The sequence below is a fragment of the Pipra filicauda genome, unplaced genomic scaffold (genome assembly GCF_003945595.2).
Source record: "Pipra filicauda isolate LSUMZ 115617 unplaced genomic scaffold, ASM394559v2 scaffold213_size2393758_pilon, whole genome shotgun sequence".
In the NCBI taxonomy this organism is placed as follows: domain Eukaryota; kingdom Metazoa; phylum Chordata; class Aves; order Passeriformes; family Pipridae; genus Pipra; species Pipra filicauda.
The window spans coordinates 101,097-127,412 of NW_024104325.1; the positions used below are offsets into that span (position 1 = coordinate 101,097).

Below are 26,316 nucleotides of genomic sequence, written 5' to 3' on the forward strand. Positions count from 1 at the left end.
ACCTCAAGCTCCTGCATGGCTGGTAAATAGTTAAATCTCCCACTATCCCCTGCTGCCTGCGAAAAATCACTGAAACAATTGAGACATTGTCCAGTGAACAAGACTCCCAGGGACTGACATTTTTGTTTATGTCCCAGTTCTCAGCCTGTCAATTTTCACTCCCAACGCTAAAAGCACGGCTTGCCCCAATACAGTCTGCCCTCGTCTGAAAAGGCTCCACTTCATTTATTTTATTAAAGCTATGGCATGTTTATGATTCAGAGCTCTCCCCATCCGAGGACCTGTTGGTCCCATCCCCCTGCCTTCCTCTCTGCCCTGCAACAGCGACTTCCTAACTCTGAGGAGGCTTTGCAATGCCTTTTGCAGAGCCACTGCCCGGAAAATAACCGTGCTTAAGTTAAACACCAATGTTCGCATTTTCCTGGAGCATGAAATGTGTATTACTGTACTCCTTAAAATAGCCTTTCATAATTAACCAGGGTAGGGTAGAGGGGTAGGGACTTGGATACTAAGCCAGAGTAGCAGGAACTTAAAAAAGAAAATTAAAAAACAAAACAACAAAAAGAAAGGAAAAAAAACACCCAGGAAAAACAAAAAAAAACAAACCACACACGCCCACTCCCGCTACCCAGCAGCAAACTAGAAAATACATGCAATGGAGTAAAACAAACATCTTGGAGCAAAGCAGCACTTTCTTGGCTGCTTCGCAGCTGCACTTCCCGCCTGCGTTTTCATAATGACCGGAGCGTCAGGCCCAAAATACATCCCTCTCCTGCACCCCTGCCATCCTCTCCCCCCATTCCCAGCACTTTTTTCTTCTTCGTTACGCTCTCAATACTTTATCTCCATGAAAAGCACACACAGCGGTCACCAGTGTTTCCTGTTTGCTGAGTGTGCTTTAACTATATCACACCCTCCGCTGCTGCGCTGGAATGCACAGCATATGGCATTGTGAAAGGGTTTACTGTCGAATAATGGCAGCAATGCAGTCCTGCTGGTTTATATCAAACCCTGTCACTCTCTTCACGGAGGTCTCTCTCGTGCTCTCTGAGAGGCGAGGTAAAACACACACACACACACACACACACACAACTTTGAGTCTCACGTAGGACCTCAGCAGAAGGAGGACCTGCAAACTAAAGGCAAAGAAGATTGCAACTTGTGGTGACTTGCAGCCCCTCGTGATTTGTTTCAAAGTTTAGTCCCCATAATATCTGTAGGAACCTTTTACAGGTAAACAAAAGGGCTGCTAAAAATTTTTTAGCTCCTCATTGGGATTCCTACGGGCACAGCCAGCAGGGGCTGGAGAACGGCTATGTGCCTGAGCCCCTCTCCTCCAGGCTGTCAGTCTAAGCAAGTGCCTGAGCTCTATCCCAAAGTGCAGCTTCACCTTCCCTGCTTTTAAAAACCAGCAGTAACATATTTGGTTATGAAAACATCCATGCAAAAGGCAAACGTACACCGCCACCTTTCACTCTGGGTCAAAGTTTCAAACCTGCATTTTCATTTAATTGCTCACAGGTTTATTTTTGGGTTTTGTTTGTTTTTAAAGCAACTTTGAAAGAAAAATATTTGCAAATAAATAAATAAATTGCTACTTCCAATTGCAGTCAGGTTTAGCTAAGATGCTCACAAAGGTTATACTTTAAAGTGCTTTTTGTGCAGATCTTGAAATGCCTTCCGATGCCCGGATGCATTCGGCCAGCAGACGCTGAAACAAGTAGCAATACTTTTAAAGCCCATTGAAATGCATCCATCCACCCTCTCTTCATAAAAGGAAGCCTTACTTAACAGGCATTTATTATTGCTGAACTAGGGTTGAAAGTTCAGTGTCCTTATAGACCAAAATTATCAAGATTTCTGAGTTTGCAGCCCACGTTTAAGTCCTAATGAGCTATTGTACCCACTCACTGCTATTAACTCTTTGATGTCAGGAACCTATGATGCTCTTTTAAATGTCTCACAGATGTCCAAGGGAAAAAGTGCAAAGCTCACCTGTGCTGAAGGACAGGTGAGCAACTGTTGGGGTTTTTTTGCCTTTAGTCCCCTCCAGCAAAATATGCAAAGACAACTTACAGCATTAAATATGCATGTCAAAGACAGGCTAGCCTACCAGTTTGGACTGTGAACTCAGACTCAGGGGAGCTGTACATCGCTTCCAGCTTTGCCATGATCTGATATACAGAACACGTTACCTTTCTGGGAAAAGGACGTGAGCATACGGTGCCCATCACACCACACGCGTACAGCAACCCAACCCCTGCTGTGCCTTGCACTGCACAGCCCCATCTCCCCTGGATCTGGGAAATCTGAGGCAGGGACAACAATCTGCTTTTCTGACAGTAGCTTGCCTATTAGATCTTCCTAAATACAGGTAACAACAAAGTGATAATGAAATTACCTTTAATTTGCACCAAGCACTTTGACCTACTCCTTATACAATCACAGAACTGAAACATGGGGAGAAGTAACCATCAGGCTTGAAACACACTTGGGAAGGGTACCTAATATTCCAACCCCAGACTAAGGTACCCAATCCCAACCACCAGTGAACGGAAGCAGGATGATGCTTTAATTAAAGAGTCACAAGCCCAGAGGGATGCCCAGGCGAGCAGCAGCTGAGCTGGCCAGAAGAAAACACGGCGCCAGCTCTTTGGCCGTTCTCCACTCCCACCAGTGCTGGGGCTGCTCCCTCACATTTTCTCACTGTTTACTCATCCCACAGATTCCCCAACGAAGCGATCCGAAGTGGCCAAGTGATTGCCTACGCAGCAACGGAGCTTAACAGTCCATCTACTGTGAGTAGACGCTCCCTGGACGTGCTCTGGGCATGATGAGCAGGACAAGTTACTGCAGGGTGAGCCTCGCCGAGGTCTTACAGCACCTCCGTAACTTCCCGGCCACGTGCTTGGCTCTGGACGCCTTCAGACCAAATGACAGCTGCTACCTCATGCTTATCCCCCGGGCAGCAACTGTGGAGCAACCAGCATGCCTCAGAATCACACCAGAGCTTATCCCAAAGTAACCCGTCCTGGACATCAGAGCCCTTTAATGAGGAGCAGGTTATTTCATGTTCAGTAAATGACTTCCCTCCAAAGAGCCCAACATGCCTGAAAAGCATTGAGAGGGGGAGTCAATGTGGAGCACCTACAGCTTTAGCAATTCCAGCCTTTGCTTGCTTCATATTAACTAACCACGTAGACATGCCCAACGTGCAGTGACAGAAGTTCTGCCGCCAGGGAAAACTGCACTGCAGACATTTGGGGTTTTCTAATGATACTGCTTCCATGCAGCTGCTTGGCAGGAGAAGTGTTCACAGGCATAAGTGCACACTAGGAAAGTCTGGAGGACTTCAGGTCCCTTCTCTCTGCCTTCCTCTGTAAAACACCATTTCCTTATTACATGTCAGTCACATCCCCAACAACACTCAATACTAACACTGCAGAGCTCTGCAGGTATAGAATGGGGCAAAATTGTCTTCTTTTGTCTTTCCTCTCCCAGACACTATCTTTTCCAGCCAGGAGAGGAGACCATGGATAGATTTTTGCCCATTTTCCAGTGGTCAGATGAACACCAAGAGAAGTAAACCCTTCTTCAGCTTGTCTTCTACTACTCCTCCTACAGCCCTGGGAAGAAATACATCAGCGTAAGGACAAGCTCCAGGGGAGAAGAGTTCAGGACATGCTCTCCCTTTCTCCTTTCTCAGCACTTGCTAGATGGAGGACAGGTAGAGGCCACAACCATCTCACAGCAAGGGATTTTATTTCATATAATGCTCATTTCCAGCACTTCGGCTCAGAAAAGCATCATTACAGAAGACAATACTTTGAGCACAAACTTAAGTGTTGTCCTGAACGCTGATGGACATTGAGACATGTTTAATGATTTCTTGAACCAAGGTCTGAAAAGTAAAAAGGAAGGGGAAGCTAGTTTCCACAGTAATAGCAGTTAAGAAGTCTTTGAGTCGTGCCAACAGGAAAAATGCATGTTAGAGGACCACTCGCCTCTCCTAGGAAACTAGCACAGACTCACCTCTTTCTGCAGGGTCCAGGGACACCATCAGGTCCTTAATCTGCACCAAGAAGGTAAAGAGATGGGGTTGTAAAAAAAAAAAAAAAAAAAAAAAAAAAAAAAAAAAAAAAAAAAAAAAAAAAAAAAAAAAAAAAAAAAAAAAAACCAACATCAAAGATTTGGTTACTTCTTCCATCAGGGAGGCTATTCGGAAAGCATCCTTCCTCTTGTATACACACAAACGCGTGCGCTCAAAACATGCATGTCCAGGACCCACTACCAGCCTATTTCTCATTTTGTATATATCACTTCTACAGATTCAAGTCAGGGTGCATGGCTACTGCCTGCCAAGGTAGAGGAAGGACTGGTTCAGCTTCCCCAAACTTACTAATTCCAAGAGATGAGACATAAAGTACATCTGACACAAGGACTCATAGATACACAGTGTCCTGATAGCATCTAACACCAGAAGTAACTTTCCTCTCAGGTCTGATACATGTTAGGATTTAAGGTTTAGATTTCAAAAACTACTTCACTTTCCTTTTTTTTTTGTTTGCTTTCCTGTGGGGCTACAGGGGGTTTTTTTGCTTCCCTCTAAAATCCAGATGCGGAAATCATCAGTTTTTCAAAACAAATTTGGGAAAGTTACTTGACATCTGTTCTGGCCACACTAGTGAAACAGAAGAGTGAGCAATGCTTCCCCATCTTGGGAAAGTGCTGAATGATTTTACTCACAGGTATCTGAGAGGTACGAGTGAAGCCTCAAAGGCAAGTTCCCCTGGAACCAGACCCCCGTCGCCAGCCCACTGCGTATCCAAACCCCAAGTCTGTTTGACAATAATTTCTAGCTTTGTTTTGTGAAAATAGGTACAGAACATTGTTTGGGAAGAGATTAGGGGTGGGAGACTGTTGTATGAAGGCATCAATCCTTGTTGTTTGTAACATCTCTAACTCCCCAAAGGCTTTCCAAAATGGCTCTTCCCTTTGCCAAACAGGTCTGCAGAGGGCAGAGGAGAAAGCATCCTTCCTTCTCTTTATGCAACAGCTTGTAAGGCAGCTCCAGTTTCTTCCACAGGACAGAGCAGAGATGTCTATATAGTCCAGAAAGTAAAGTATCCCATGAATAACCTAATCCCAAACCACACAAACTGGTGAGAAAAGCAATAATCCTGGGCTTGAGCAACTTGGCAAAGAAATGGTCCTGAGCCCAGCAATGCCAGCTTCCTTCTTTCTTTTTAATGATAAATACATGCTATTTACTTTACTACAGCACCTGGACACAGTACACAGACCTTGTTTAGACAGAAAATAGGCGGTTCCTATTCAAGTGGACTCATCTGCTGGGGAAAGTTTTTGTGCTCAAGTGTGAATTGAAAAATGCAGAACAACTATTTCGAATTATCTCTCCGTGTGGACACTGTTATTCAGCGCTAAGAGTTTCTTTGTGAGATTTAGCTTAATCCGTTTCCAAAGCGGATTAAGCTAAACCACACAAAGGACCTCTTACTGCTGAATAAGAGTGGCCACATGGAGAGATAATGGGGAATAGTTATTCTGAGACAGCTACTACGACTGCATATTTGGGCTTTCACATTCTGCCTCAACTGGCCCAAAGCTGTACTGGAAAGGAAAGACTGTGGTTCTAGAAATTTGGGAAAAAATGGTGCCAGGACCATATTAGACCCATTAAATCTTCTGCTCTACCCATGATGGCTGCTCCTGCTCCAGTCAGCGCAGGCTCTGGCTCCAGATGAGGCTGCATTATTCAATACCTACTTCTCTAAGCTCCAGATTGAATCCAGCCGCAAACTTCAGCTGCAGACAGGGTGTGCGGGGAGGAGAACCTGCAATGAGCGGCCCTGCCAAGTCTGCCACCCTCGGTACACATCATCTTTGATCTGACAGGCTCACCCATCTGGCTCTCCAGCATCACCCGGCGCTGCTGCGGCTCTTCGCCTGCTGCCAAGGCTGAGCTGTTGCTGCTGCAGTCCTTGAACCCACCCAGGGCTTTGGGGACAGACTGTCTGTATTCTCTCCGTTCCTCCTGGCACATCCGCTCTTCTGCGGGAGAGCTGACTGCTCGCCGATATTTAATTTTAGGCCCACACAAGTCCCCAGAAGTTCATTTAACACACATGCTCCAGCAAAACATGAACTACCATGTGACTGAATCCAAAATGCAACTTGCGCTCCTCTGTGTTGAAATACTCTCCTAAACCACATTCCTAGTGTACGTTTCTACCTTAAAGTGTTGCTCTCTGTATTACTGTATTCCAGACTAGCTAGTCAAAAGGGGACAGAATTTAGGGATCATATTTTTGTCACATTCAGGACATAGGGAGGATTTTATAAACAAAAGATACGAGGAATCCTGCAGTAGATGCACTTCCAATCACACTGAACGCAGCACAGTTACAGCTTTCTTAAGGATCTCTGATAAGCAAGACTTTGTCTTGCTTCCCCTTTACCCTGAGAGTTACTCAGGTATGTCAGAGACATACAGGTATATATCGGTGTGCTGTGACAAACAAAAATGCCAAATCTCAGGTGCAAGACCGCACAGCCCCTTCAGGAAATCAAAACTGAGGCTGATTCACTGCAATATCCTGGGCTATAAACCTGCTGCTTCAGGAGGACCTGTTGAGCTGTCCCCAGTAATGTCAAGGGAGCCTGGTCCTGCCTGGAAGCTCTGCAGCCATCACAAGGTATCCCACCCCTGTACTCATGAGCCAGAGCCTTTGTCAGCATCGAGGACTAGTCTCTCCCAAAGTCAAGCCAGGTGATTCACAAGAAATGGATGTTCAACATATTGTGCTGAGCATATCCTAACACCCCTACTCAGCTGCCTTCTCCTGGAGCAATGCTTAGGGTTGCTACTTCCTACGGCTTTATAGCCAGCCTAGCAATACTTGCTATTTTTCAAGGTGGGGTAGCCTTGAAGTCAAGTGTTTAGGGAAAGAACCTCCGCTTACAGCACACAGCAAGCTCCTGAACTGCTGTAGAGAAAAGTTTGAGAATGAGCAGAGTATACCCTGCAGGCTCAGGAAACAGAACAAATAAAGAGAATACAAAAATGCATTATTTAAGAAACAGAAAACAAACAAAACCAACACACAACCCCCCCCCCCCGCACAAATCCTCGTGATCTTTTGAGGCCTGACTCATGATCCTAGAACAATTGGGTTGGCAGTACTATACATTTTAGAGCATTTATTCACAGCTGAAATATCCCAGCATCCAAATACTTCAGAGTTCTTGGAGCTACTCACAGATCTCCTGACTACAACCAAGCGTGACAATTCATCCCAGCTGCCAATCCAGCCCCAAGGTGTCTTCTGAAGGTGCTTTAGTGCTGACTGATGTTTGCAGAAGCATTAAATTCCTGCTCACTTCACAGTAAGAGGTACAAGCCTACGCATTTCCCCCAGTCTCAGCATTAGAGCAGAGGAGTTACCTCCAGTACTGAAACAAGGTCTGTAGAGGACGGACATTGTGTCACAGAGTAAACACAAGGACACGAAGTAGTCCCCTAAAGTCTGAACTATTTTGCAAACATATTGAATTACCAAGTGAATTACTTTTAAGGAGCCTGCAATTCTCCTGTGCTCTACACAAACCAAGCACTAGGTTTCCATTCATATTTAATGGGTACTGCATATAAAGGGTGTGTGTTATAGGAATTCATCCAAAATAATTTTATTGGGCTGCCGGTAGGTGAATTCTATACTTAGCCCTAAACATTCTGGTTTGTACACAGACTTCTTTGAACACAACCCTTTTCAAGCAAAAAAAAAAAAATCAAAAGGAATTAGTGGTGAAAGATTTAGCCACAAAATTCTCAGCAAGTTTAATTTGTTCTGTGGTTTAATTCCATGCAGCTCCAAAAACTCAGGACAAGATGTATGTGCACTTTTGGGCATGTATTAATGAAACATTTTGTTTACTTTGCAACTGCCAGAGTAATTAGCCAAATAAAGTATAGAGCATTTAAAAAGGAGAGAGTCACTAAAGGAGCTTTCCAATTAGGTCTGCATGGGTATTTCTGCAGTGTAAGTCTCAGGGATCTGCATACTGGGTCCATGCACCAAGGTGTGACCTAACAGCCACCAGAGACTGATTGGGTACAGTTCAGATGCACAGCCCTCTCCTCCTTCCCACACGTGTCCCTCTCAATACCAGGCGCTGACATGAATGATGCCCACCCAAGTCCTTTCCCCCATATCATTACCATGTTCTTTATCACCCTGCAGATCTCTAGGGAGGGAGGGAAGACGATGTCCTGTCATGAGCACACATGGCCTGGAACCCAAGAACATCTCAAGAGGTTACTGCAGAGGAAGAGCAACCTCTCTACAGCAGAACATTAAAGACAAACAAAGCAAGAGCTTTAAAAGCTCTCTTGGGGCACTGTGAGTGGAAGTTACAAGATTACACTTGCAGATGGCTCTATGCATACAGGACCACACATACATCTAGAGACACCCCACTTCTGCACATGGTCACTTCTGTGACACTGTAGGTGCATTTTAAAATCTAGCTAAGAAAAAACCTAGCTATTACTTGTAGATATTTGCCTTTCCCCCCCCCAAAGTGCACAAGTATAAACCACATAAAATAAAAAAATTCGGGACCAGGCAGGGCAGACTGTGCAGCTTCAACTTCAGCTACTCTGGGAAAAAACTCCTTATCTCTCCAAACCATCAAGCAGTCCCAGATGCTTGCTGTCCATGCAATTCAAAATGGCTGAGAACACTCAGTATGTTTCAGATGGTTTTGCCTTCAGTTTTGGTTGTTATATATTTTGAAAACAGATTTTTACTTTCTTAAGAAAAAAAAAAGAAAAAAATTAGATACACAGTGCAGAATCACCGCACAGTGATTCTTTGTTCCTGGGGATTCCGTCTACAATATGACTGTGTTCATTACATACTAGAAAACCCAGGCCAAAAAGTACTGGAAGTCCTGTTACCTCAAGGTAACATTTACATTTACTTCAAAATGCGGAAAGTTTTTAAACCTTTTAACTGTTTTATAAGAAATTTATTGTACCAATATACCATCATTTCAGGTTCTCAGCGTTTTTATCTGATGCAAAGGAGGCTAAAAGCAAGCCTTTGTACAGCCTGCAGGAGGCAGGATCCCTGGACTGGTCAATCACCCCACACTCTTGCCCAAGACAGGGTATGGTCAAGTCACTGTTTACTTTGCAGAGGACGGGGAAGAACAGTACTGGTTTTCTCCTTATGGTTGTAGGAATGCAGAGAGATAAAAATGGTTTTAAAGGCGCTTGATTGCTGCAGTGAGCTGATTTTTGAGATCTTGAACAGACATACCATGCTCATTTTCACTTGCCTGTCCACACTGCAACAGAAAATGTTCATATGAGACTCCTACTCCTAAGGCACTCATCTCTCATCCTTATCACCATGGTGGCAGCACACATGTGGATCAGATCAGGTGCACACTGAATGTGGGATTTCGGGACAAGTAGCACTCTACCCCCTTAGAGCAGCTTGGAAGCACCCAGCCAGGGTATGCTTTACATCCAAAACTTCCTGCTAAAATTACAAAGTTTTAACACCTTCAATGAAATCAAAAGTCAGAAAAAAGAAGGGAAATAACCCTCTTAAAACATTTAAAAACACTTTAAAAAAATCCCAGCCTCATATTAGTACTATCTGCAGGCTGAATTAAAAATTTTCACCTAGCAAACTTAATAGCATACTGTTAAAACAATTTTCCCCCCAGTTTTCTTTCACCTTTGGACACAGATAAGCAGCATGACTGTGCCAGAGCAAGACGCAAGAATCTTACCAGACCAGTGAAGCACCTAAATGCAAATAAATACATTGGTCTTAAATGGAGCCTCATGCTGTACCTTCCTCAAGACATACTGAACATAATTTCAGTTTAATATTCTGTTTCTCATTATGGACCTTGGAGACTCTCTCAAGCACCATGAAAAAGCAGTATTAACCCAGCCCTCAGCACTGGAGGCAGCAATTCACCCAAATTATTCATGCTGGTCTTTTGCTTCAATTTTTGTAGTCTTAACTTAATGTTCTTAAACAAATCTGAAAGGAGGATGGCTGACAAATAGTACAGATTTTACTTAAGACATTATAGATGGTCATGTTATGCAGCCCTGAGTCATTAAGCTTAACTACTCAGAGGAGTTTCATCAGAGCTGGGCATAAAGGCTGCAGCCCTGACATGGAGCTCGTGGTTGTCACAGCCAAGTTCTGAGAAGCAAGTGAGTTAAAAAGGGGGGGAAAAAGGGGAAGAGGTAGGGGGGGGAAATAAAGGAAAAGAGAGAGAAAAGAGAGAGAGGAAAAAGGGGAGAAAAAAGAAAAAAAGAGAGGGGGGAAAAAAAAAAAAAAAAAAAAAAAAAAAAAAAAAAAAAAAAAAAAAAAAAAAAAAAAAAAAAACAAGCCCCCACGCTCTCCTTTCCTCCCTTTGTAATCCAGCTATAAAGATTGGCCTCAAATCCTGATTTAAGATATAGGGGAAATATAAGAAGTGCTTTGCAGATGTTAGCATTTTCCTACAGATCTTCAGGGCAGTCCAACTGATTTAAAGATGAAAAACTGGCACAGGTACACTTGATGGGTAGACAAAACACAGTAATGAGGGTAGAGAACCAGTTTCTATCCCTCCACATTACACTTGCACAGAAACATCAGCATGCCCATGAAATATCCCTCATTGTTCCATAAAAAGATTAATCGCGTTTTCACAAATGCAGAAACGGGTGTAGAGCCTTGTGCAAGAGGAGCCAGGTCCCAGGTGCTGTAGGCAGGCACAGCAGCAGCAACAGGGACACCAGAGATGCCTGACACATCCCAGGCCAACTGGCATCTGCAGCCACTTCATCTCCCCCGAATGCCATTACCCGCTCTAACTTTATTTACCAAAAAACAAGACCATTTTCACTCCACAAAATTAATGTGGCCTGGGGTGGATGCCAAGAAAAAGGGTGGAAAAAGCTGCCCCTTATTTATATATTTTAACAGAACAAGGCAAAACAGTTTGCTGCTAGAAATAAACATTACACCGTGCAGAACCTCCGCCCCCCCCAAAAAAACCCACTGCTCTCCCCCGGCTCCCTCCTCCGCCTCCTCTCCCTCCAACATTATAAGTAGCACAAAAGATCACATTACAAATGCCAGCTGTGGCTCTTTCGGAAGGTGGCCTCCATCTCGGAGGTAGTATATGTTCCTCCTGGCCTAAGTGGTTGCTATGGTAAATATGCTTTTTATTGAATAGCAGAGTGAAACAGCTTTTAAAGAGACCCATAAGAACCCCATAAATGGTCAAAATACAAAGCAGATCAACCTCAGTCTCCCTGGAAGCACATTTCGCTTCATTTTCCAAAATGATTTGTGATTTTTGAATCCTTTTTTTGTATATTTGTGTTGACCACTTGTCTCTCCTTTGCCCACACCTGGGTGGAAGGGATGGAGAGGGCTGGGGGGGGGGGGGGGGGGGCACAATCCCAACCAACTTCCCCCTGTAGGATAAGCTGCTTTGGCTTTTAAAGGCCTGCTCTCCTGAATGGCAAGAGGCTTTAGGACAGTGGATGCTCAGCAGTAGGAAGTCAGGTGATCCCAACCAAACTCAGCCTGCCCTCCCAGGTTGCAACTAGCCAGGAGAAACCTCCTGCTCCCTCTCCATCACCTCCTACGAGCCTGACACCACCACACCGCACCACACCAGCTCCAGAGCCCCAGGAACGTTCCTATGTCCTGTGTCAGTCCTCTAGCACAGAAGTTAAAAAAAAAAGAAAATTCAAGTAAGAAAAGTGACTCTAGTTCATTTCTTATTAAGAATAAGATTATAGCAGGTTTTCATGACTGTAGATTTCTGAATAACCAGTCACACATCTTTTCTCTGATCTCTTTCTCCAGTGACAGCCTAGGGAAGGAAAAGGAAAATCATTCTGAAAAAGTGAAGCAGCCAGCACTAGATGCCAACTGGGCAAATAGCAGTCCTGTTCTGATTGCTCTCTGACAGACTGAGGGATGGTTTAGAAGCTGTGAATTCTAAAAGACAGGAATCCCTTTTTTTTTTCTTTTTAAATAAAGAACTATGACACTTGTAGCAAAGGGCTAACAATCCTCAACTTAAAGAGACAACAATGAAAACAGAAGCTCCTCAAAAACATTTAGTACGATTTGAGATTTCTAACAAAACCAGTGTGTTGTCTTGGATAATCTACTAGCTATGTCAGCTTTAGACTGTAGAGCAAAAGATAAAGAACAACTAATGTTTCTTTTTCTGGAATTCACCTTATCATCCAGTGGTTACAAAAAAGTAGAAAAAAAATCATGTAAAACTTGATGATTAAATATTTCAGAAGAAATATTCTAACCCACTACATGCCATCTTCTCCAGAGATAAATTTCCCAGATGAACAGTCAGAGCTGAGATGGCACTGACACTGGATACGGGTGAGAATGGGTCATTGCATATCACCTCTCTTGCATATCACCATAAAAACAAACAATTTCCATCTGTGGATGCTAATTTAGAAAGTAAAATAAAACCACTCTCATGTAAATTTGTACCAAACATTACAAACTCAACATTGTTTTTACAATAGAAGCACAAGAAAAATTAACCAAGAATTGAAAATTTTGTTAAAACTTAATAAATAAAGCTGTTTTAAAAAGTTATGCTCAGTATAAAGAGATTTTTATATTTTGCAAGTAGTAGTAAACATTTGATAACACATTTTATACTAAATGAGAAGTCATCACAACACAAAGGGACACATGCTTTGTTGAACGTGGCTCTGTTGAGCCTTCACCCAGGTAAAATGCTGACCAACTCTCACAAACCTTCATTCAAGATTTTGCAATAAGAAAAGATTTCTTTCAGTTAAGGCCATAGAACAGGCTTGGTTTTGATTTTTCTAATGCTTTCCAGACTGTCTCTTCACTTTCTTCAGTTCAATACTGTCAGACGTGTAAACCAGACTGATTGGACTTCATTGCCACCAAGTATTTCTGCAAATTTAGAGCATTTTTGACTCCCTGCTCTCCTGCAAGGCACATGGATGATAATTTCACAAACAGCCCAGCAATAACAAATGTATTCCCTCCTTTTACCATGGACTCATTAGGGATTTTGTTTGTTTTGAGGTATTTCTCCTTTGGTCTGTGTGAAAGAAAACTGATGACAATCTATGTCATTAATGTCAAATGCCTTTTTTTTTTTTTTTCAAACAAAGGAAGAACATCTTTCTGTGTTTACTTACAACAATGTGTGCTGGAGATGGAGACCTAGCATCCTTGAGGGCTTGTCTACTCTGAAGGCTCCCTGCCTGAACATCAAGCAGTGGCCATTTCATCTGCAGATACTGGATGGAGGAAACAGAAATGGGGAAAGAAAAATGAGTTCAGAAAATAAAGGCAAAAAAAATAACAAATCTTAGGTAACATGGATAAAAAAGTATAAATTAAAACTTATGCAAGGAACTGAAACAAAAATTAAGACAACTTTACATGTTTGTGAAGACAAAATCTGTGCAGAACTAACAATTCATACCACTGCTATACAGTTCAGGAATAAGAAAAAAAAATACCAAATTGCAAAGACATTATTACATTGATTTTACTAATTGTAGCAAATCTATAAGAATAAAACCCACGCAGAAAGAAAATAGCATAACCATGAAGAGGACGGGACAAAGGAGAGGAAGGTGGATATCAGTCTCAGAAGAGGGAAAATACATATCATGGGTTAAGAATATGATCTTATTACTGAATGGGTCATCTGTCAGCCTTCTTTCAACAAAGGCACCATGTCAACTGTTCGAGCTTCCCTGTGTTGTATGAGCCTCAAAGGTGGAGGTCTACCCCAAAATGACTCAGCATCTCTGGGTCTTGGTACCTATTTTCTCTACTTCTCACTGTTTCTGGAAGTCACTGTGGATTATTTTCTTCTTGTATATCTTCTGCCAGACAACCCTTAAAGGGCTTGCACAGGGTAACTTAATGACAAGGCCAAACTTAATAGCTCTCCCGTTGCTGATTCCAAGGTGAGAGTGCAGCCTGGTGTGCTCAGGCCCAGCTGTGATGGCCAAGAGCTCAGGGACAGCCACAACTTCTTTATGTCACAGCCATCGGCACACAGGTCAAATACACGCAGGCAGCAAGGCTGCAGCATAAGAGGGTGTTGATTTGAAAGCAAGAAAAGCTTAGCTACTCTTCAAGAAGGAGCAGAATGTTCCCACAGATTTAGCCAGCATCAAGTACTGCCTAAAACTTCTGCTCTCAAGCACGTCCTCTTGCTGTGTCTCACTGAAGGAGTCATTGCACCTCAGCCGGATCGCACAGCAGAGCTGAAGGCTTCCACCAAACAGGTGAAGTCTCAAGCTGGTACCCAGATCACTGCACCAGAAGTGCTTGACTCCAAACAAGAGAATAAGAGCAGGCCCACAGAGAAACCAGTCAGCCCAAACAGACTTCTGCACTGTACATCTAAATGTAATTTCAGCCCAAGCTTTTCTCTCTGCACGGTGCTGCGCAGTCCCAATTAGGCACACAGGTTAATACATGACCTCGAAAAGCCCTGTATCGTGCTGGAAGAAATGTGTACAGCCACATACCTTCAGCCCCCTCCCAGAACTAAGAAAAGCAGATGTACCCATAGATCACGCCACTGCAGAAGCTCCTGTTTATCACTAGACTCTGGTTGACCTGACAGATTTATTCCTAGAAAATATCTAGTTATGTTTACTAGTTCTTTTTTTTTTTTTTTTTGTAAGTAAGAGTAATCTTGAAGAACCACCACACACAAACAACTCCCTGCCACCCCAGGCGAAAAAACGGAAGCTGTATCTAAATCTCCATGAAGGAAGGAAGGAGATCTGGTTCCATGCTTTCAGCACATCACTATCACATTTACTCATGTATGCAAAACATTTGCTCACATGGAAGGTCTGTTTGCTGCAAGACTCTGGGCACTGAGGTGACCAAAAAGCAGGAGTCAGCAGGAGGATGTATTACCAATTCCCATCGCTTGGAGGGCCTGAGTCTTCTGAGCTACTGGAATGCAAATAAACAAACCCATACTCTGGATTTGTGCCCCATACGAGTTCCTCAAGTTCCAAGAAGTCTTGTTTTTATTCATCTTCACATTTGGGATTTGTGCAATGTGGACCAGAATGTTTCAGCACTTCTTAAAAACAAGAAATAAAACCCAAACAAACCAGAAGTAGTCTACCCATAAGCGACATCTCTAACTCTTACGACTCGACTGTAAGCCTCCAGATACTTGATCACTTGCATCAAATCCCTGTTCCTCAATATATGTGACCACAACATAAATTTTAAAGTTGAGATGATGTTATAGCAACTTTCTAACCCTTAGTGGTTTAAAAAAAGTGCATAAAAATCCAACTCGAGTGCACAGAAAATGGACCCAAAACCTAAGCCAACTGAGAGCTTTTTAACTTGAGGGGAAATGTGATATGTTTCAGATTTGCGGATGGCACTCTTAAATAAGTTAACTGCTGCATTTTCAGAAGTTCATCAGTTTTCTTGGACAGCAATTGAAACACCAACACATAGAGGGGCACACAAATTTGCAGAAACAGTCCTGATAGGTCGCAGCTTCTACTGGCTTCCAGAGGTTTTCCAGCTAATCAGTGAAGTATTTTTCCCTTCTTCCAAGGAAAACGTCCTCACAGGATGTGTGCTGCATGGTACACAACTGCTTCAAAGTCCATAACCATTCTGGAGAGTGAAAAGCTACTGCTGCCACAGCTGAAGCCCTTACAAGAACCTGACAGCTCGAACAGTGGCATTTCAGGAAATGGCCAAGCCATTACCTACCAAAATAAATAACCTTAATTTGTCCATGACCATTCCACGGTCACAAGCAACCCTGGAATATCCCTGGGATATCAACCATGACAATCCACGAGGAGCTCAGATCAGCAGCTGCCCTAAAACACAAGCCAAGAAACACGTGGGCTTCTCTGAGACTGCCCCAAGGGCAGACGGAGGCCTTGACAAGCAGCAGGGGCAAGCTCACATCAGACCCCATCCAGTCAGTAATTATTGCAGGGATTACAAAGCTTTCAGGACTGTCAGTTCTGCTGGCTTTTACTAGCAATAAATTCCATCAGAAGAAACAGAGCAAGAAGGTACGGTTGCTCCCACTCCACCTTCCTTCATCCCACAGGAGCCCACAGTTTCAGCATGTACTTTCAGCTCCCACACCAGGCTGACCTAAGGTTTCAGAAGATCTTATTGTTACACTTCTTCTCCTTTCAAAACCCTTAGTCTGGATTCTCAGTAAAGTCATTCTCTTACCCACCCCTGCCAAAGAGGATCCAAGAAGTCTTACAGTGCAAAGGCTAAAGCACAAACAGTTTCTCCTCTTGGACATGCACATGAAGTCCAGCAGAAAATGGTCCAAACCCAGAGGGCTCAGTTTTGCACACAAGCACAGATCTGGACAGCTTCCATTTCCATCAGTGGATAATACACCAGTGGGAGACAAAATAAAAGCAAATAACCACACCCAAGGGAAAGTAGTAACACACAAGGGATTGACAAAGCAACTTCCATGAGCTCTACTAAGTGGCCCGGATCCAGAGCAGCATCCCAATCCCGCCAAGGGCAAAAAGTTCTGTCTGTCAGATAAGCAGAGGGGGTCAGAGCCCACAGCCAATGCCTGTGTCAAGTTAGGGAACCCACAGCTTCAATGGTGGGATGTTTGCAAAAGAAAAAAAAGTTAAATTTGCTGGCTTCAAAATGCCAGTCCAGTTGATAAAGTATGAAATATTAGCATTGTTTAAGGTGACAAGCCTGACTCAAGGCCTCCTCATCCAAGAATTGTCATGCCTGTAACACAATATTGATGTGGTGGCTTATAATTCTTACTTTACATAAAAGCTTCATTGTGTGCCAAATTCAATCTCCACAGGCTACCTGAGCCACAGATTTTTACAAGTCTACATTTCAGCGCTGCAAGTCTACAATACACATAATTTTCAATTATGTTAGGGCAGAACAGGATCACTGCCTATATAACATTACTGGTTGGAGGAAATGAGACTCAGCCCTACTGCCGAGAGAGCTAACTGGATCCAGATGGCGGGCTGAGCGCAGCAGCCGTCCGAGGGAGCGATGTCGCAGCAGCTGCCCCCCCCAACTCTCTCTTTCACAGTGCAGGGAGATGCCAAGCCATTGCTGGGGCTGGGAGCTGCAACAGGAGGATGCTTGGGCAGGGGGGGAGTTGGGGAGCGTGAAGGAAGAGGGGGAAGAGACATGATTGCTTTCACAGGTTTATTACTGCAGTCTTACGTTACAATATTCTTATTAAAAAGGAGAAAAATTAAAGTCCTGTTACAGCGGAGAGGTAAATCCTTTCCTTCCTCAAGCAACTAAATAGCAGGAAATCCTTTTCTCTTGGCCTTAAATGCAGATTTGAGCCAGACGGTTCCTCTGATTTGCAAGGAGTCCACAAAAATCCAAAGCTGACTTTCCCAGCCTTCTGACACTGCTTTTACATTCCTGCACCAGGGGAGAAGGGTAGGAGGGAGAGAGGTTCCCACCATCCTGCTCTTGCAAATGCTGGACACCCACTTACTCCTCTCCTGCTTCTTGTGTCTCAGTGTGGAAATTAGGTCTTGCCTGTACAAACACTGAACTTTTCAACAAATTAACTCTAACAAATCTGTGCAAATTATTTCAGAGCCAAACTGTTGAAATGGGCTCTGCTGGCCTGCTTTTAACATTTTTTTAAAATAATGTCATCCTGGTGCAAGTATTTTATTCCCTATTTAACAATATGATCTGATGGGGATCATTAGCATGTGTGTGTTTTAAAAAAAAAAAGAAAAAAAAAGTTTTATGGCAAGTCTCAGAGAGCTTAAGCAAAATAATTGTTAAGCTCCAGGCCTCCACACAAGAATTAAAACAAGTATGGGGCGAGCATACTTGAGAGAAACCAAAGCTTTTAAAAAGGCTGTTAAATTGTCAGCACAAGGGAAAAAGCAAATGATTTGAATGGCCCAGATTTTTCTCTGTAAAAGGGAACTAAAAATCCAAAAACCTTCCTATCCTCCATTCCTCCATACATCACATCCACACCTCCCATCCACAACCAGGGGTTCTGCAGAGCACAGACCCACCGGGAGCAGCTCTGCATGCTCACTCCTCCCAAATACCACCCAAAGCAGTCACCTTCCTGAGCACTGGCTAGGCAAACAAACATCTTTCCCAAGATTTCACAGCAGAGTTGGTCAAAAGCAGCTAAACTTCATATCCAGGCTACAGGAGTTTGGTGGAAACCCACTCAGGGCCAGCAGCTGCTCCGCATGCGGGGCTGAGCTTGCAGCCTCGAGGCCACGATGGAAAGGATGGCACTGAGCTCACAGGTGTTTCCTGCATCAGTGTCCAACCCAGACCTTTCCCCTTGTCACGCTATTGTTTTCACTGCTAAAATGCCCTAAAAGTGATGTCCTACAGCATATAAATAAATAAACGCAACAAGAAAAAAAAGGCTGTATTTTTAACAGAGGGTAAGCTACACAACACTTTCCAGCTCAGGTTTCCTGCAGCTGGCACTTATTAGCTCCCAGGAACTGAAACAACTAGGAGCAGGACTCCTGGAATCAGCTGCATGCCACGGGTCTCCAGTATCTCCCCCAGCCATGAGACCACACCTCCACCTTCAGAGTCTGTGCTTTCTCCCTGGATCTCAAATACAAACATTCCCAAGCCTAGTTTTGCTGTTGGTCTCTCCCTTGGTCAGCACTGCAGAATCACATGGAAGTACACACCTGGACTTCAACTTGAAGCTCAGGAATTTCTCTGGTATTTAGTTAGCAGCAATTCTGGGAGGGAGTATCTAGACAAATTTTAACCAGAGATAATCCAGTAGCAACACAGGAGACCATAATGCCGAGGGGAGGGCTGATATTTACAGGGAAGCCAATAGGAAGAAAGACAGAGCTTAACAAGACCATAATTGCTGTCTGTGGACAAGAAAAAAAGTTGCAAAGAAGGGCCTGTAACCTACTAGTGTTCCCACTTAAGCCTCTTAAATGTAGACCCTCAGCTTCTGTTCTGTTGTTTAATTTAACTCAACCCCTTATTTTTGGTCTTCAGTTATCACCTTGTTTGCAGAGGTGTACCATGTGAGAGCAAAAATCCTAGGGATTTATTTTAAATATCTGAAGGAGTTGCCAACGGAACTTTAAAAGGGCCTCCTATTTCTTTCAGATCTGCAATGTCTGTAATTTTTTGTATGAGAAGTAATAGACACCACCCACGATGTTCAGCCCTTCTACAGAATATGTAATGCACGACGATGAGGCACAGGGGAGCTGCTCAAAACGAAAGCAATGAGGCTGATTTCAAGGAGACTGATCCTTTCCTCACAAAAGACTTCCCCACAGCACTCAAGAAATTAAAGCACAGCACTGTAAAACACAGAAGTATTTAGCACATATATATTTATTACCACTTTATTTTTTGGCTAACATCATCCTTTAAAACAACTGCAACACCGCAAAAATAAATTATTAAATAAAATACATAAATAGGAGAAAAGTGGAACAAAACCCAGGAACTGATGAACCTGCACAGACACATGCACATAGGGCATTAAGTTCTCTTCCCAATTTAAAAAGTCCTTTAATCACCAGAACTGGTATCAGTCAAATTATCTTTTGATATGCTCCTGAACAAGACACTTGTAGTGCCTTGAATTTCCCCATTATTGATAATTCAAGTGAACTCGTCTCCTTCCTTTCCAGTAATACACAAGAGTTCCTGACAAAAGGAATGTGTTGCCATTTCAACAGTTTGCCTGTGCCTTTGTCACACTGGTAGGGCAGAAAAAAGGAGATGCCAAGCCTTCCATGGGCTGAAAGTTACAGAAATGTGTTAGCAATTAAACAGTTCAAGATTATCTCCAAGGAGGGATGCCTGAAAGCAGAAACCCAGGGAATCTGGAACTGCCTCACTGAAGGCACAGAGCAACCTAAGGCAATGGGCAAAAAGTATGCCCATTTTGGGGTGCAATAAGGCACAAATCAACAGTTTGAGCCCCACTGGCCATCATCTCCTGCAGTTCCCTCCTGGGTGAGCAGTTAGACTGACTGGAGATGGGGGAACATCCCAGAAGCACCAGATCCGTTGCTGTCTCCTGACCTAATCCGCAGGCTCCATGCCCTCACAGTGTGCACAGCCCTTCTCCCGCATCCCAGATGATATGCAGTATAACAGCTATATCCCATTACTATTGCCACACATCACCCCTACATACACAGGTTTTCTATACACAGTGATAAGGGTGCAGAGGAGGCTGCTCAGGGAAAGAGTTAAAGAGAATAGCCAGAAGCTTCCTTAAAAATGATTGCCTATGAAAGTTCAAGCAAATAATTATTTGCTCATTCTGACATGGATGAAAAGCATTCTTGCCACCAGTTGTACTGAAATAGTAAAGTAAAACAAGTTTTTTGCTTCTAATGAAGGTAAGGTTGGTAGGCTACAGTTTAAGTTCTAGGATACTGACACCAAGCACGAAGAAGCAAAGTAATAGTTAATCAGCTACTTTAGGAATTTAAAATAATTTTTTTAGCTTTACAAGAGGAAGAGTGTTCATGTGACATAACAGTACAGCATTACTTTCTACAGTTCTCATGGTATCTCTGCAAAATACTGCATGCAGTATTTCTCAATCTTGGGTGGAGCTTGGGAAAGCACCATTACTTTTTTCACATTTAATCTGAAAGACCCCACAAGTCCTCCTTGCACAAATCAGCAGGCTGGCTGAGGACTATCTGGATGCCTACAAAGTGCTGTTCCAAAAAACACGCACAAATAAAAGCATAATTTCAGTTGAGGAACAAGTGAACAACCTACTTACTTAAAGCCAGAAAAAACCTAACTTCATCTTTAAGCTTTCTCCAGATTTTCTCTGCAACCTATTCTGCTGCACTCAAGCATAGAGTTTCCATTAGATAAAGAATAGTACAGTCATGAAATCTCAAGGAAGTCTTTCTGTAGATACATCTAGCTTAGACTCAATGAAGTTAAACCAGCCTCCAAGACTCACCAAACAATTTGATGTACAGACACACATTTAATTTCTCATCCTGGCAATCTCCCAGAGAGTGAAAGAACAATTGGTAACCAGTGTTTGCATGAAGTCCAAGAATGCATTTTATGGTCTATAAAATATAATTCCTTTCCTCCCCATTAAATAAAGACAGTAAAGATATCTGACAGCATGTTAGAAACAGATCATGGCACTGAACTACCTCCATTGTAACAGAAGGGCTGCTCCAGGAGAACCTTGCTTCCTTTAAAACTTTGCAGCTCTGGTAAGAGCATAAGTCCATTTGTAAAGAAGGGGTTTTAACTTTAGGTTTTGAAACTACCTTTTAATTTTATTTTTTTTAAGGAAAAACCAAACCAAACCAAACAAACAAAACACCCACCAAAATAACAGTGTTCAGTGGTCATCCAGCCTGGTTCTGCTTTAATATTGCAGAACATGTCTGCCCTGTCCTGCTCCCCTCTCACTGCACCGTGCGGATCTGTAGCACAGGACAGCATGCTGGTGTAAAGGAGTAAAAGAGGCCCTCCAAACCCTTTCCCATCTTTCTCTCGCCTCCACCACGTGGAGTTTGAAACAGAAGTTACATGTTTCTTAATTACGGGAAGAATCAACTTGACTTCTGCAGTACCCTGGTAGTGATGCCCACCAGGAAAGTCATGTCTACACAACCAGGATTCTGAATGACTGTTGAACTGGTGCCACTTTCCACTGCACATATGTGCACGAAGGAAGAAAAGCCAAACAGGAAGAGCAACTCTATGCAACTCTATCTTGGACCCATCATAGAATCACAGAATTATTTGTGTTGGAAGGGACCTCGAAGATCATCTTGTTCCAACTCCTATACTATGGGTAGGGACACTTTCCACTAGACCAGGTAGCTCCAAGGCCCACCCAACTTGGCCTTGAACACTTCTGGGGATGGGCATCCACAGCTTCTCTGAGTGACCTGTGCAAGTGCCTCACCACACTCACAAGGGGGGCAAAGGGGGGTTTCTTCACTTTGATCCAAATCCTCATCTCAGGTCTTGTGAAGTACCTGTGAATGAGTGGTACAGGTGGGTGGGATCCCTGGATAAAGGTGCTACAGGAGAATTTAGCAGTTTGCTTGTTACTGTAATGTGGCCTAACAGGGTTTTACTGAAAGAGTTGTATTTTCTCCCACTCTTGGGTAAGTGAAACTCATGACTCTAATCACTACCACAAAAATTCCTGTCGATGTAGCAATTCTGGGTGAACTGCCGGGAGCCACTCTATAGTAAACCCAGCAAATTTCATACCAAATTTCCTGTCACCTCCCTTGTGGTTTCCATGTGTGATTGGGCCTTCAGTGCAACAAGAGGTAACTGCAGAATAGATGGCTCCAAGGGTTTGAGGCCCTCATGAAAACCAAGAACTTGCAAAATTCTCTTTCCCTAGGGGTGGTAAGTTTTGTCTATTTTAAAAAAAAAAGTTAACTCAAAAATGTAACCTTAAGGCAACCTCAGGAAAAAGTCCTAGAGATAAGACTGGAACCAGCACTATTCTCACCTCCTAGGAGTAACTGGGAAGGTTGCTGTTGAGGTTATTCTATTTTTCAGAAAGCCTGCCTTGGGGAAAAAACAAAAATCCAAACTAAACAAATAAAAAAATCAGACAAACAAAAACCAAAACAAAAACAAACAAGCAAACAAAAAAACACAAACCCAACTTTCCACTGCATTATATCCTGGTCCACATTCCTTGCCGTAATCTTTTAGCTCAGATGCGTGGAGACGTCTTTGAAAGATGTAAAAGAGGACGAGAGTCCCCTCAGCTAATTGTGCTGGCTGAGAAACAAAACTTGTGGGCTGGGGTAGGATTTGTGTCAGACTGACCTTCTGTGAGACCAGCTACTCCTCTGAATAAAACCCTCAGCCAGAATCCTCCTGCCACTCAAGTATCATCTTGCTGTAACAAATTACTCCTAGCCCAGGATTATGGCTCTTTCCAAATCCCTCCTAGAGAGTTAGGAAAGAAACCTTCAGCACCAGTTGTTTCCCCTGTCAATAATACTCCTTTTTGCTTCTCTGACGGTGCTAGTCCGTGGGGACTGCAAGAGTGCTTGCACCCATTTTCCTTCCAAACACAAGCTGGATGTCTCAGTTGTCCATCAGAAGAGGAAAAGATGAAGGCTTGCCTTCAGATATCTATGGAAAAGACATCCCATCTGGCCACAGGAAAGCTGACTCCTGGCTAAGAAGGAAGAATTATATTTAGGTGGAGGACTAAGTGAATCATTTGGGATGAAAGCAAAACTAAACAAATGAAGTATTCACTAAATCTGTGCTGTCACCTCTTGTTCCTGGGCAGCCACACCATGTATTTATTTTCTGGTTTCCTCTAGCACCACCAAAACAATGCAATATGCATTTATGGTATTTAAATGAAGCATTTTAAAAATATCCTTAGTTGACTCATCAGCCACACAAACTCTTCCTCAAGAACAAATAAAATGTTTTTTCTTAAAGGAGATGCAGACAGAAAAGATACTAAAACAAACTGACACCATTATGCATTATTTTCCCCTGATTTAAAGGGCACCCCAATAAGTCCAACTCCTGTAAAATCCAAATAAAGTGTGGCAAGCCTCCAAGAAAGGCACATTGAGTTTTCAAGTAACAACAGGCTGTGCATCAAATGTAAGCAACTTTTGTTGAACAGGCATACTTTGCAGACTTAAGATGCACAAAATATACTACTAGAAGTTCTGAAGAAATGTGGGGGTTTTTTTGTTCAGAGAGATAAATTCTTCTCAGTCAAAAATCTATATTGCCATATCCACTCCCTGACCTAAAGACACTTGAAACAAAAGTCAAACAGCACAATGCACTAACACAACCTAATCCTTTCAGTTTTAACAAATTGTAAAAAAAAAAAAAAAAAAAAAACTCAAAATCATACACTGCTCCATGTATCTATAGGAAGAGAAAAAAAAAAAGATTTTCTGCTGCACAGGAAAAATACAACATGCATGAGCCTGCATTCTTCTTCTCCAAGTGTGGGTGGAAGAGAAGCAGGAAAAAAAAAAAAAAATTAGAATTTTAAAAAAATCTTTGCAGAAACACTGGCTGGGAGGGGGCCTCTGTCCCAGGGAGAAGGGCACCAGCAGCTCTGCAATAGCTCATGTCCTGGAGGGACTCTGCCCCATGTGCCAAATTCTTGTGGTTATGGAAGAGGTTTGTTTTGGAGAGGTGAGGGTTGCTTTGCTGCTCCATCCGGCTGCGAACACCCAACTCATGGCCGCGGGGAGCGAAGCCCGCAGACACCACACGCCCGCGCTCCCAGATCTGCATTTGTCACACTTTCATGCCACAGCCCCAAAGTTAAAACAAAGGAGTCATCAGAGCAGCCCTGAGCGTATAAATCTGCAAAGAGCTGAAAATGTTGCTCTTGTTGCTAAATATAGTGCAGGCATTTTGAACCGGCTGGCCCACAAGGCAACTTTTATATTTATTTATTTAAAGGACCAAGGTTTGGAAACAGAGAGTGTTTTTGAAGCCTGTTTCATGTATGTATGTTCACTCTCAATATTAACATGCAAAAGAAAATTAAAATAACTTGGCAAACAGAAAACAAGAAAAACAACTTCCACATAAAGGAATCACAAAGCTGAGCAGAAAGACATATTTGACTTTGTAATGGGAGTAAAATCTCCTCCAAGGATGGTAAATCAGGTTCATACAGAGTTAAACACAGAATAGCTTCAACCCCACACCCTGATACAATTAGCAAATGCCCTTCTCCCTGTGGGAGCTCTCCCCAGAATGGGGTACATTCCTGATAAGCCATGGGGAGGAAGGATGCAGAGAGCAGGGCTGCCCAGAAGAGGGGACGAGAGGGGCGGCCCCCTTAGCTAGGAAATGCCTGCAAAAGCCCACACTTCCTAGCAAAAGAGGGATGCAGGATGCATAGTCACCCTCCTGGAGTCAGCACAGGGATGCTAAATCCTGGGAAGCTGGGCACCAGCTTGCACTGTGCCTTTGCAGCAGTGCAAGAGCTGGGGCTGCAGCAAGCCAGTGCAGGAGGAGAGGGCAGAATTCCTCAGGAAGCGCTCTGGGATGGCAGCCCAGCCCCAGACCACCCAGGAGTCACTGCAATGGAGCAGTCACCTATGGGATGCCCTATGGGATGCTCTCTGAAAGCCAAGGGCCAACCCAGGAGCTCGGGCAGCAGCTCACACACCAAGGGGACAGGGTGGTCCCCACAGAAGCTCAGGACAAGGACCAGGGCACACATCAGTCCCTCATGGCCCCATAGGGAGAGCCACAGCCAAACTGACAACACTGGAGCCTTCATACACCTCTGCCAAGTGCCCTGGACCCACAAGTGCCAAATAAATATTTTAGTTTCAGCCTTACCTGCAACTGATAAAAAAACCCAGTAGCTATTCGAGGTTTGTTACAGCTGTACAGCTGTCTTAAAAAAAAAAAAGGGATAAAAAAAGAAGGCTTTTTCTTAGCAGGGCGGGGGGTGGGAAGGGGCTGCATCGACAGCTCCAGTAGCCAGAGGCACTTTGCAAGGAGGAAAGTAGAACTCACGATGTGGGCAGGCCTCAGGTTTCTGAGCCTCAGGGCACATCCAAGAGACACAGTGTATTTACTGAACAGCCAGGAAAGCAAAGGCTCCAGTCTTACAACATTTTATAATCTTATTGTGGACACTTATATTTTATAAGTACTTGAGGTTGAAGAGAGTGGGGCGGGGAGGGACACAAGAAGCCACGTTAGCTGTCTGGTGGGGTTGTGAGAGGTGGGTTTGTTTTTTAAAGATGAAGTAGGATGACTCCATAAGAGGGTAATTATAAATGAAGCGAGTAACGATCAATGAGCTCCCTTTCATAGCAATCGCTTATTTATTTATTTTAAAAATCACGACACAGCATTTCTGTTCTATTTCCAAGTCAAATTTGTCCTAGGTGGAATCAAGAGGAAGAAAAACCAGGTTCCTAAACAGATTTTTGAGAGCATTAATAGGCTGGAGAGCATCTGCGCAGGACAGTAAGTTGAAGTCAGCGTTTCTGCATGCTGCACAGCCAACCAGATAACCTCAGGAGGGAACTTTCATCTCGACAGACCTGCACACAAGAGGTCATTACAGTGCACCCTGCTCCCACTAAGGAGCTTACCTCTCACACGTAACATCAGGCTTATTAAGAGACGCGCGATGATACAACAGTCGCTAATCTACTGAAAATTA

The 26,316-nt window shown here is 43.4% G+C and overlaps 1 protein-coding gene across 22 annotated transcripts in view; it reads right to left on the reverse strand.

Annotated features, from left to right (window-relative positions):
- TCF7L2 (transcription factor 7 like 2) overlaps positions 1-26,316 on the reverse strand; it is a 175,772-nt gene that overhangs the window by 99,942 nt on the left and 49,514 nt on the right. For 18 of the 22 annotated variants that reach the window (XM_027750099.2, XM_039381137.1, XM_027750103.2 and 15 more), the window contains exon 4: positions 13,271-13,372. The exons of the other annotated variants lie outside the window; for them this stretch is intronic. In XM_027750099.2, the coding sequence (XP_027605900.1) occupies positions 13,271-13,372 (102 nt within the window). The remainder of the gene's footprint in view (positions 1-13,270; positions 13,373-26,316) is intronic. 22 annotated transcript variants of the gene reach the window in all.